At 43.3% G+C, this 12,697-nt stretch overlaps 1 protein-coding gene across 3 annotated transcripts; it reads right to left on the reverse strand.

Annotated features, from left to right (window-relative positions):
- Nucleotides 1-224: 224 nt before the first annotated feature.
- On the reverse strand, nt 225-12,640 carry ocrl (OCRL inositol polyphosphate-5-phosphatase). 3 transcript variants are annotated; one of them, XM_076739101.1, is made up of 20 exons: nt 12,527-12,640; nt 10,601-10,795; nt 10,183-10,432; nt 9,835-10,005; nt 9,612-9,713; nt 9,398-9,512; nt 9,111-9,227; nt 8,554-8,735; nt 8,243-8,354; nt 7,565-7,674; nt 7,184-7,319; nt 6,921-7,031; nt 6,572-6,737; nt 5,934-6,169; nt 5,189-5,212; nt 3,208-3,327; nt 2,870-2,954; nt 2,411-2,538; nt 2,071-2,182; nt 225-1,436 (listed from the first exon to the last, which is right to left on the reverse strand). In XM_076739101.1, exons 2-20 carry the CDS (start codon nt 10,764-10,766, stop codon nt 1,312-1,314), a joined length of 2,568 nt encoding a protein of 855 aa, XP_076595216.1. In that variant the 5' UTR covers nt 10,767-10,795; nt 12,527-12,640; the 3' UTR covers nt 225-1,311. The 3 variants fall into 3 exon arrangements, with proteins under 3 accessions (XP_076595216.1, XP_076595215.1, XP_076595217.1); XM_076739100.1 differs by having other exon boundaries at nt 9,835-10,008; XM_076739102.1 differs by lacking the exon at nt 5,189-5,212 and having other exon boundaries at nt 9,835-10,008.
- Between the last annotated feature and the right edge of the window lie 57 nt (nt 12,641-12,697).

The raw sequence follows: 12,697 nt of genomic DNA on the forward strand, positions 1-12,697 counted from the left end.
ACAGTGACTGCAGAAAAAAAAAAAACTCCTCTGTGGCACAAATGAGAAAGGCGCACAAAGACAGGCTGCATCCTGCAGAGTAATGAACCATTAAATCTTATTAAACTTGCACCCAGAAAATGCTGCATCACTTAAAACAGGAGTATTACTCATCTGCATTTACCACAAAGAACTGCGTCTTGGCATCACACAGGCCGTAAAGCAACAAAAAAAAAAAAAAAGAGCTTTAAGATGTGGCAGAAGTGAGGGAAGAGACATGTAAACAAACACAGATATTAACAGTACCACCTTCATGACAAACATGACAAACCGGAGACTCATCACACATTTGCACCACCATACCGACAGGCCCAAGAAACAGGGAAACAATCACTATTTACATGATTTAAGACATCGAGAACCACAGAGGGTGACTCTTCACTTCGCTGCACCAGGAAGTTAGCGTGTTAACAGACTTGTTTCGTAACTGAAGAGGAACTGGCAAAAGGAGATGTAAGGCTCGCGGCTGAAGTTACACAAAAACACAGGAAACATTCACGTTTTCGATAACAGGACGATAAAAAGAAGCTGAAATATTTTACAACCAACGCGGAGCTGAAAATGAACTGTAGTGGGAACAAAAAAAACAAAATTCAGAAGAAAAAAATATATAAATAACAGGTAAAATACAATGGGTGTGGTAATGCTCACAGATGTCTTAATATTGTCCCCTCAGTTAAACTGCTGCAAAATGGATGATTGTCATGATTTAGCTTAAGCTTAAATATTCTTAGTATATAGATTTCTATGATTATCCCATTTCAATCTATTTAATGTTTTAAACCGTTTACTAGTATTCAGTCCATTTCTCCAAACTTCAGGAATTTCCTTTTCTTTAGTGTAATTGAACCTTTCGCTTGGATCCATAGTGTTTCCATTCATACCATCACTGTTCAGGGGCTATTTTGGCATGAGCACCTACTATAAGGAGGCTCAGCTGAGGATGAGGACAATCTCGTGTGGAGGCACGGGGGCCTTTAGGTCATCGGAAAGTGCGCAGGCATCAGTTCAAACCTCCTCCAAGTGCTTCCAAATGCAGCGAGCGGTCATTCTGTGAATGAACTGAAGATATGACACTTGGTAAAATCATCCTCTGACATGAGTCTGTGAACGGTGGGCTGCCAAACACCTGCACTGGTCTCCAAAAGATGACACAATACCAAGTGGATCATGTTACACAATGTCTTACAGGCCCAGATCCATTGCCAACAGTGAACCAGGTTGGGAATCGAGTCGAAGCCTGACTGACGTCGTGAGGACCATCGGCCTCGGTTACTCCTCGTCTCCCGACATGAGGAAACCCAGAATGAAGTCGATGGCTTTCTGCCGGTCGTGTGGGGTCTGCTTGCCCATCAGGTTGGGAGGCGGTCGAATAAGGAGGCTGGCAAAGAGTGTTGCTAGAAGACAAGAACAGGACAAGGAAACAAAGATGTGGTGACATAAGACTTGTGTTTCTATGAAGTAAAAAAAAAAAAACAACTTTACATGTTCTGTATTATCAGCGATGTATTCAGTTGTTTGTAATCTGCAACCTCAACACTAGATGCCACTAAATCCTGCACACTGGACCTTTAAAGGCTGAATTCAATGCTGGCACCAAAATGGTGGTTAATTATTGCCTTTGGGCAGGATTTTGGGTAAAAGTCTGAATGAAATCATGATAATTTTATAAACACTGTGAAGCATGATGTCACTTTGTCTCCTGACACTGTTGGTATTGCTGAATCTTGTTGTGAGGATGCAGGTCAGATGTTACGAATGCTGTTTTTCTAGAATTGCTGTAAAAGAGTAGCTTGTTGTCACAGTAGCTTATAGGAACTAAAATAACTGATGTTGAGAAAAAACACAGAGAGCCACAAACACAACAAACCAATTTATACTGCAGTGGTCTAATTTTTCTTCAGGCGTGGTGCGATGTTGTCCAAATTAATTGAGACTTATACACTGGGGTAATAGATCACAGATCAAATTAGCTGTTAAATGAACTGCAAAGCAGAGTGAACGTTAACATAGCAGGTCTCCATTTCATACCTATGAGGTTGGCTGTTAGGTTGTTGTTGTGGGAGTGCTTGAGGAGCTCCTTCAGGAAGGCCATTAGGTAGCGAAACACGTTGCGGTGAGCCCGGGGCAACTGGGAGATCAGCTGTCAATCATCAAAAGTACACAAAGAGTAGTCAGATACATGACTGTATGTAGTATAGGGCAGGGAAGCCCTGGGAAAACGCAGAGCTAAGACACAGCCTGCACTGTCTTCTGTATGACTGCATGACAAACACTCCTTTAAGGAAACAACGCCTGACTGGAAATCATCCCATTGTAAACTGCAGCGTAAACAGATAACCACATTTTGTTCTACGGGCTGTCACTGTACCTGTTTGCACAGGCGGCTGTCATGGGCGCAGTCTAGGCACCGCTGGTACAGTTCATAACACACCACTGGCTCCGGCAACGCCTCCAAGAAGATCAACAGAGCCTCAGCAACAGAGTGGTTACAACCAACTGCACCAACAGTTAGGGAAGAACAAGCAACTCTGGAGTCCAAAGTGGCTGCTGAGTGCGCCATCGATGTGCAGAATAACATAATAAACAGGAATAATTTGCAGCTAGAAAGCTCACTTAGATTTCAGGAAAGCGGGAAACTAACCTGACTTTGATCATTTTGACTTGCTAACACCACAAGGTCACATGATTACTGTATTCACTGCTATTATCATCATGATAGTGCTAAAACATGCTTGTGGTCAAGACAGAACAGAGCCCCGCTGTGAACTGAGTTAATAACTTCATGTCGCTCGTGCGTCTCTGGGACCGGCTTCATAAACAAGGATACCGACAGAGTCTGGGATGCTGGTGTCCAGGCAGTCGATGATGCTCTGCAGCTCCTCCTGTAGACCCGGTGTCTGGAACAAGTCCTCCTGGGAGACAAGCAGAGACAAACATGGAACATTTCAAACAGCTCCCACTGCAATTAGTATCCCTATAGTCAGTTATTGTGTCATGCAGACCTTAAAATATCATCTTAATGTGCACATCAAGGTACTTTTTGGAAAAATACTCTTGTAAGCTGTGACACTACAGGCTGTTTTCCCCGAGCATTTGCGTTCATCACTCCTTTGAACACAAATGCTCTGTTGCTTAGCTCTCCGTAGTAGCGAGTGGCCGTCTCACCTGATCGCAGGACTTGGTGAAGAGGTGGTTGACGAGAATCCACACTTCCTTGGGGATCTTTAGAGGTTTGTCCTCAGTACTTGCTCCATCCACCATCAGGAAGCTCACCTTTGACTTTTCCTGATCAGAAATAACACCAGTCACTATGTTTTGCATTGACAAACTATCGCAGAGACATTAGATTATTTCCCAGAATAATAGACAGATATTTTCTGGAGCCTGACTGAGTTTATTGGCCCATATTGGCGCAGATATATCAGTATTGGCGTTTATATTGTCCGATATTTGGCGAAATCAAAACTTTTATTTTAACAGAACATAACACAGACGGGAAGTTTACTGTTTCAGTGCATTAATGTCATTCTGGACAATCAAGTTTATTATTTAACTGAACAATAACCTGCCTCCAAAAATTTGAGGGATCAGAGATAAAGAGAGAGAGATAAAGAGAGATAACATGAATCCAGTGATGGAGAAGGAGCAGCACTGAAGTCAGGATTATCTCTGGGTTCTGGAAACTTGAAGAGCCATTTCAGAAAGCGCTTTAGAAAGGCAGACGCTCCTTTTGTTTCTGGAAATGGAGCCCTGAGACTCACGAGAGACGTCCAAAAATAGCCACAGCTAGCGAGGCTATACATAAATGCAGGGGAAACTGGAGTGGGCCTTTAATGGGGACGATGCTGAGATAGCATGCAGAACTAATGCGATATTCTGTAAAATGTTTCAACACCCACAGCTTCGACTGTGAACCTTTGGGGTATTTACAGTGAGGTGAATCTTCCAGAGGGGATCCAGATCAAGAAAGCTTTAAGATAAAATGCACAAACAGCGACACAGTAGAGAAACGGGGCCTCATTTATATTCTAAGCTGACATCTGTTTACTCATGCAGCTATTCAGTCTCACTGCTCGGTAACAGGTTATGAAATGGAAGAGGAGACTTGTCGTTTGGCTTCATCAGAGTGTTTTTGAGCTTAGCCGAACAGACGCTAATACTTCTTCTCATTAGCTTTAATCATGTGTATGAGGGAGCTGTGCAGCAAGGGTGACCTGCTGTGAAATGAGATTTGGTGTGTTGGTGTGCGTCTAACTTTCGTTGGACTGGTGTACCCTGTCCTCAACGGGCCAGGGGAGATTTAACGGGTGACTGAGCCACACACACAGATTATAACAAAACCGACCCCGCCTGGGCTGCGACCGCCTGCTTTTTGAAATGCAGCACAGGTATGCACTGATTCAATCTTCTGATTAGCCACTTTTTAATCAACCTACGGTGTGAACGGCAGGCAAGTGTCAGTGCACAATACTGTGGCTGCAAAGCACATATTACAGGAAGTACACAGTGCCACTTATTTTCTGTGAGTTAGGTGAGAGGTTTGATGCCACTCTTGTGTCTGTGCATCAAATATGGAGCCAGAGCTAAGAGGCGATTAGCTTAGTTTAGCATTAAGACTGGAAGCAGGGGTAAAGAGTCAGCCTGGCTCTAAATACATCTACCAGCACCTTTAAAGCTTAATAATTGTCGTGGCTAAGCCTTCAAACTCATGGATCTGTTACTGAAACTGGACGTCCTGGATCAGAGTTCACGTCTCCCGATGACCTCTTGTGTTGTTTTAACACAGGACCAGGCTGAATGCCCCTTTAGAGGTGGTTAAAACAAGCTTCCCTCTGCTTGCAGTCTTTATGCTAAGCTAGGCTAATTACCTCCCAGCTTTAGCATTCCACTCTCAACCTGCAGACACAATAGTGGTATACAGAGTGTGAATCTTTAAGGTTACACATTAACAGGGTGTAGCCTGAACGGGGGCTTTTATTGAGATCATATCCTGACATGACTAATGCCAACAGTACTTGACATGAAAAATTGAGGGAGGTCAATTAAGTGTCATAAAGCAGAAATGTGATCACTGCAGTCTTGTCACAAAGGTGACACTGACCCTGACTTGCCCAATAGCTGATCAGTATCACTGTTAATATTTTACCTTTTCCATGAAGCTGTCCTCTCCCTGAGCAAGAAGCCAGCCCACAACCACAGTGAAGAGTTGGAAAGGAATGATCAAGGCAAGGAGAGGCGATGAAGGGAAACAAAAGGAGAAAGTAGACAGCGGTGGTATGCGTAAACAGAGAATCAGAAAAGCAGATAGATTACGGATTGTTCTTGCATAAATCATTGATCAAGTACACCAGGCAAGTAGGAAAATTGAGTAGTTTCAACAGAAATAAAGGAGCACTGAATGATAAAAGTACTATATTTCAAAGCCAAGATTAAGTCAAAAATAGCATTGTGGAAACAGACAGAGGTGAATGTATGAAGACCAGAGGAGTCTATTTAAGGGCCTAACCTGAGTCAGTTTTCCCTGTTCTTAGGAGCTCCCTTCCTATGTTTTTGCCACTTCCTCGTTCCCTCGGCCTCTCTTGGCCAGAAATATACAGGTTGAGACATTTTATGCTCTCCAAATATAGGCTCTCACTGTGTGACTGAGTCTGTCCTGAGGGATTGAACAAGCTCTCACACGTTCCTGCTCTTGGTTTCAGGTAGTGAAGAGCTACAGAGTGAGGAACAGCCAGCGGATTACAATCTGAGCTAAAGTGCTCTGTGCAGAGGAAGGTTTGTGTTTCACAATCAACTAATCTGAGGAATGTATGTCCCGGTTCACTAATCCTATAACTTTGAACTGGTCTGACTGGATTTCCCTTTGCATGACCACTGGACAAAGTGTCCCTCACCAGGTCAATGAGTTTGGTGATGGGGATCTCTCTGATGGGCTTCTTCATGCGGCACAGAGTCTCCAGCGAGGTGCCAAAGCAGCTGGGCAGGTAGTTGCCAGAGATGGTAATGAAGTAGTCCTTGCCACGGTCCAGATGGAGCACCAGAATGTCCTCGATGGAGTCCTCTCCAGAGTTCAGCAGCGTGACAGAGTCTTTACTGACATACACCTCCAGATAGATCTCCAGAGTCTCATCTGTTCAGGAAGTTAAAGAAGAAACTCTCTGAGGAAGTCTGAGAAGGACATTGTCAAACTATCTGTTGGTTTTGAGCACTGATTACCCGCTTTTCTGTACAAGCTGCCTTGTTAAACATAGCACAGGGGTCAACATACAAGGACTATATTAGCCAAAAAGTGCAACAAGCTCTGGTTTAAATGCAGCAATTAAAAAGGGGTGAATGGAATAATCCTTCACAATGACAGTATTACAGTGGCAAACAGTACAAAGTTGTCCTGAAGAGAGAAAACTAAATCTATAATCTCCCTTTCACATTTCATCATCAATAATCAAAATACTGCATGATCACAGATCTAAAAGTCGAGGTAACAAGCCTCAGGGTAATCAAAACAGAAAAGATTAAGATAAAAAGGACTTACTCGGCTCTAAGAATCCATCGCACGGCTCGGCGCGGAGCCAGGACTTGCAGTACTGCGAGTCATTGAGTTTGGGGATGAAGGCGAAGTGACAGGGGACCTGCCCGTCATTTGTTATTAGGAAGCGTTCCTTCTGAAGCTGCCGGAATTTCACATTCTCAAATGTAAACTGCAGGACAGACACAGAGAGGCGGCATCAGTCACAGATTGCCAGTAGCTTAATCTTACAAATTATGACTGGCGGCTCTGTCATAAAGGTTATCATTGTGTGGGTCCTGAGTTTATATCACTGAGGAAGAAAGATAAGAGTCGGTGTGATGAGCGCGCATGTACGTCAGGGCTTTATCTTTACCTCTCTTCTGCTCAGGGATAAAGATGGAAGGAAGTCATTCTCCATTCTGTCCATCGCCCGAACAATCTCCTCAAACACCTTTTTGTGACGCTCCTCATTGACCACCTTAACCTGTTACACAAAGGTCCTCTTTATTTAATCAGTAACAACAGTGTTTATTCCATCAAAATCATACACACTGTCAACATTAATAGCAGAACCTTGCTTGTTTCGACCAAAACCAGTCAGTTTAGGGCTGTTTATTTGACAACATTGCTTCTTACCCCAACACTGAAGAGGGAGCTGACAGGCTTGTGATCACTAGTTTGCAGCTCCATGTGACTCCGGTATTTGAGCTGCCTGACATTCTTGCCCCTCCACAGGATTCTGTCACACCAGGCCGGGACACGGCACTTCCCACTGCAGGAAACAGCCACAGCATCAGAGGCAAAGTGAAGGGTCAGACATCAGACACACGTACAGTACTGCTGACTCTGTGTTAGTGTAATGATAAGGACAGAAAAAGTTTCGATACTAGCAAAACTTTATCGGGATCCAAAAGAAGACAAACTGAAAGTGAGGACATGTTGGAAATAGTAATAAAGTCTTGGGGTGAATCTGTGTATTCAGTCATTGTAGAAGAAGATACAGGGATATGTTTTTACCTTGAGTCCCATCGATCAGTTTTAGGGTCGTACTTATATGTGGGAATGAAGTTGATCTCTCCCTCCATGAAGTCTGTGAAGGCCCTCTTCGTCTGCCTTTGAATGTTCAGCTACACAGTGAAAAACAGCAGCATTGCATTACTTGGTAAAAGAGTCAAAACAGAATCCTTTAGTGTCCGTTATTATCATCACACAGAGTTAAAAAGGACCAGATTATGTACAACCTGTGCACCAATGGCAAAACAGCTTCAGCTATGTATGTGTAACCTGTATTTATCAAGAAATATTCACTGTTTCAGTTTTGTTGCACCATCAAACATTTACAAAGGTTCACACACACAAGAGAGTTACAAAACACAAGCACAGCCCACACACGCAAGGGAATCTTACTAATGGCTACTGAGCCCAAGTGTGAACTTATTTTTTTGTCAAAATGACGAAATGCCTGACAGATTATTCAAGAAAAACTTTTACAACTGCTAAAGAGAGAAGCTGTGGCCAAGTATAGAAACAGAGGCAGTGAAAGAAGCCTGTTTTCTGTACCCGCAGTAATAATTATCACAGTCATTTCTTTAAGTTGGCCTCGCACTCGTCTGTGTTTTTAAAGTTAAGAGCAAGAAAAAGTGGAGAGGTGTTTTCAGCTGTCGTCATCGGTGCACGGCACTGACAGTCTCTTACCTGATCGACCTCCTGAAGCTTTTTTAGCTCGTTCTTAGCAATGTACTGTTTGACCTCTGCGGCATCGTACATGAACAGACGATAGTTTAAATCCCCAAGCCAGATTACCACACTGAAATACGAAAAGAGACAGACATCTTAATACGACAGAACTGGAGCACTAAAAGAGAACTGTAGACTGAAGTTCATATTTGTAAAGCTACTTGAAACAGTGACAGAGGAGCTTTGTACTATAGATTCATTTAGTTTAGTAGTTCACATGATTTCAGAGCCGTGTTCTCCCTCCGGACATGAATGACTGAGGAACTCACTCATGCTTGACAATACTGAGTGGGGGGTGGTCCAGCAGGTGGAAGGTCATGCGGGCACATATGTCTTTATAGTCCTGGTTGCGGCGCTCAAAGTCTTCCACGTGTGCTGCTAGATGGGAGTTGACGATGCAGAAGCTAGTGTTGTGGAAAACAAACCTCACCGCCACGCCTCCTTTGTTCCCCTGGGGAAAAAAAAAATTTACATTGAAAGATTAGGCTGATGGTTTGACATATAAATAGCCTTTTATTTTAATTTAGGGAAATGCATGCAGGAATAAAGTCAGCGCAAGATAATTAATATTAAATAAGTCAAACAGAAGCCAAGTGCAGTATATTGTAAATACTTCATCAGAAAATGAAATGTGATTCATGTGGATCTAGATCAGCAGCGTTTTTTTAAGTATTTCTTCACACTGAGAGATACCGCATGATTGAATATTTCACTAATTTGTCACAGACCTACTGCACTTGAGTGAAAAAAGAGGCACATTTATCCCCTGATTGTACATCACTGTGTGTATTTTGAGGGATTTGGTCTGAGATTTGTGTGAACAAACCATTTTTCCCATGATTCCCGTCCCCACATGCTCTGCAGCCACTTCTTTTATGTGATGCTTGTGGGTCTTTTTGACAAAGACCACAAGCATCATTCCAACTAGTCGTATGATCCGAACCTGGAGACATAAAAAAAAAAAAGAAAGAAAGCAAGTTAGTCCCTTTAATGCTGCATCAGCATGACAGGACCCGACAGTCCAAGACTCATTAATGGTTCGGTGTCTGGCCCCCATGTGGACAGGAGGAGCTGGGGATTGATCTGGGCGCTCTGCCTCCTTTCTCTACTCACCCTCTTGTACTTGGCTTTCGGGTGCAAGCTCCTCTCCACAGATTCCACCCACTGCTGCTCCTTGGACGAGTCCATGTAGAAGAAAGCTTCAGTGCTCAAGTCCAGCTCTTGAAAACTAGAGTCATAAACCGTCATGGATGTTATTGAAGCAGGAGCGGAGGAGTACGTATGAGTTTATGGTCAGAAAAGTACTGTATGGTGAATTCTCACTGACCCCAGGGCATAAATATCAGGAGGGTCTGCGTCACAGCAGAGCCACGGCTCGAGGCTGCTGTCTGGAGACTGGCCGTTCACGTTCCACGTTCCTGTGAAAAACCTACAGAAACACAAAGCAGAGTTCGTGCACAGTCAGGTTAACGTGTGCATTTTTGAACTGTTGTATTTCTATATCAAGACAACCAAACTAGCAAAACACAGAATAAAGAAGCTCCTCTCACCTGAAGGTCTCGATGTCCACATACTCGTTCTCCTTCTTGCCCAGGCGGTGTTTAATGAGGTATTCTCTTTGTCCTGCCTGGCTGGAGAACATATCCTGTCTCATGCTGTTGGTGGTGGGGCTGTCGCACCAAGACGGTTGCCTGTCCACGCGGTCAAACCCTGATCTGAAACTACTGGAATGGAAAAAGCAGGCATTATTTAACATCAGCAGTATTTTAGACAGATTCTAATTTCTAATTTGGGACACTGAGCCTCCTGGACTGCAGTTATAAAATCAGGCTTCCATGAAATGTCAGTTTCCAGTGTTTCCAGTAAACCCGACATCGTGTCATGAAAGGTTAACTTACTCTGTTTTGGTGCTCGTGCTGAACGAGTTGTCTTTGGCCTGTAGGGAGACAGCTCTGTCTTTAGGGACAGGTGGAGGAGGCAGAGGGTTGGATGGCGTGAAGGAGGCTTTGCGAGGAGGTAGAGGAGGGACAGGAGGAGGCTCCCTAGAGGCTACCAAGCGGTTCTGATGGTTCTTCTTTTCCTCCACTTTAAGAGCGTGGTTGAAGTTGTCCTCAAAGCCGAAGTCTGAGGCGAGTGATTGAACTGGATCTTCAGAAAGAGTGAGTTCAAAAACAGAGGATTCAATCTAACAGCAACAGAAACAAATATAGAAGGCAGAGACTTAAGATGAACTGAAACATATCTGTGCCATTTATACAACTTTCTTCTGATTTGTTGGTTTTTTCTCTGCATTAACAAGGTGTGTCCATGTATTACCTGTCCTAGTCTGATTTGTTGACATGCTGTTGTTGAGGTTGGGAGGCAGTGCACTGGTAGAGTTGGGCGGGTTGACTCCAGAGCCCACAGAATTAGCAGTCTTGTTCCCTCTTTGCGGCGGGATTGGGACTGGTCCTCTAAGGGCTGTTGGTGCAAGGGGCTCCATCGCTTTGGGTTTCCTGAGTTTGGATTGAACTGGGAAAATTAAATGGCATTGTCAGAAGGAGGCACACCATGATCCAGTCTTACCACAACCTTACTCAGGCAGAACGGAGCATCTTTCCAGGGATTATTTTAAGCGGTGCAAGAATATAAACAATGATGGAACTACAGCTTCCTCAAGATGAAAGCTAATCTGCCTTATTAAAGGCTTCCACTTTACTTAAGTAAACTCAGAACCTCTCTGAATGTAAATATGAACACAGACGAAAATGAGCCAACACCCAGAAGAGCAATGTTGTCATAATAGGAAGTAGAGGATACCATCTACCAAGTGGCTTATTAATAACAAGACTGAAGAAGGCACATTACTATGTGATGTTATAGGAAATGAAGGCACATGATAGTGGTAACAGTGAAACTGGATGAGCAGGTTCTGAGTACAAAAATTATTACAACTCACTGCCCATCAAAGATCTTGCTTCAAAATCTATCATTTCTCCAGGGTGTTGGCCAGCAAGGTGGCAATCAACACATGACTTAATTGGCCACAGTCTGCACACATATACGAAATGCAATTAGGCAAAACCCACATTAAAAAACAAACTTTTTAGTTTTTGTCTACTCTACTTGATAAAAGATAATCACGTCTGACACGTATGCACCTGAACATAATTTTCATGTTTTGTGATCTCTGCACAGCTGACAGTGTTTGTGGAGCTACAAGATAATTCACTCTGTAATGAATGAAAGGTGATTGTTTTTAATCAATTTCCATCATCCACAACTGCATGTCTGATGTATTTTTGTTAATGAAATCTCTAACGCCATCCAAAGAATACAAAACAGCTACAAGCTTTTCATCAGCATGCTAAAATCTGAGGTGGTGAACAGCTGACAGGTTGGCTATAACAAAGCAGTCTCCATAGCTCAAAGTTTACTTTGTATTTCCATCATTACGGGAGAGCAGCACAGGTAAAGACACATGTTCTGCAGTATTTACCCTCGTGATTATCTTTTCACACAATCATCTGACTGTTCCCAGTCAAAAGCTTGCCATGGGTGCAGCAACAGAATGTGTGGTGAACCTCTAAACATCACGGTTCCCAACAGTAGCACCCAAACACCTTTAAGTCCAATCAAGCTTTCCCTACAGATGTGATAAAACCACAGGTGCAGATGTGTAATTACTTTAGATTTTTATTGCTGGCAGCACACACAGAGGGGTGACAAACATTTCTTAAATATATTGCAGGTAGCAGGTAAAAAGGCTCTTATGAGGACATGGTTATCACAGGGGGAGCCCAACTTTAAATGTATGGATGACATCACGATGTAACGCCTCATAGGCCGGACTGCAATTTTGTAAATCTATGATTATATGGCAAAAAAAACATCCGTCCCTAGCTGTCCATTATTTTCATTATTTTTGTTTTCACTTGCCACAAATCCCAAAATGGGTCTTGCAGACAAACAAGCTGGTGAGGCATGCACACGATATTTGAAACTCATTTCATGGAAATGTATTCAATGCTGAATGTCAATAAAAGCGTAAAAACACAAGCTCTAGCACCTCCTGGCAGTATTCACAGAGGTGGCTTGGCACCTGCAAAAACTGCAGCCAAATGAGTTTTTCCATCAGTGCTGGGTAGCAAGAGGGCGCAGGAAATCAGCGAGCGGTGTAATGCACCCTCACTGTATAAATGTTAGATGAGTGATTAAATTATTAATCATGCAACTGCTTTAGACTAGACAGTGGAGTCTTACCTTGTTGCTGAGCACTCTTCACCTGGGCAAGGAAAGTCTGAGTCCGATCATCTTCCGGGAGTTCCAGCAGCAGCTCGGGGGCTTTTTCTCCTTTGATTCGTATCCTAATATTTGAGAGGGCTTGAGAGGAGCACAGAAAACACACACGCTTACACACATGTTGGACACCTT

This window comes from Chaetodon auriga, chromosome 9, assembly GCF_051107435.1.
Source record: "Chaetodon auriga isolate fChaAug3 chromosome 9, fChaAug3.hap1, whole genome shotgun sequence".
Taxonomy (NCBI): domain Eukaryota; kingdom Metazoa; phylum Chordata; class Actinopteri; order Chaetodontiformes; family Chaetodontidae; genus Chaetodon; species Chaetodon auriga.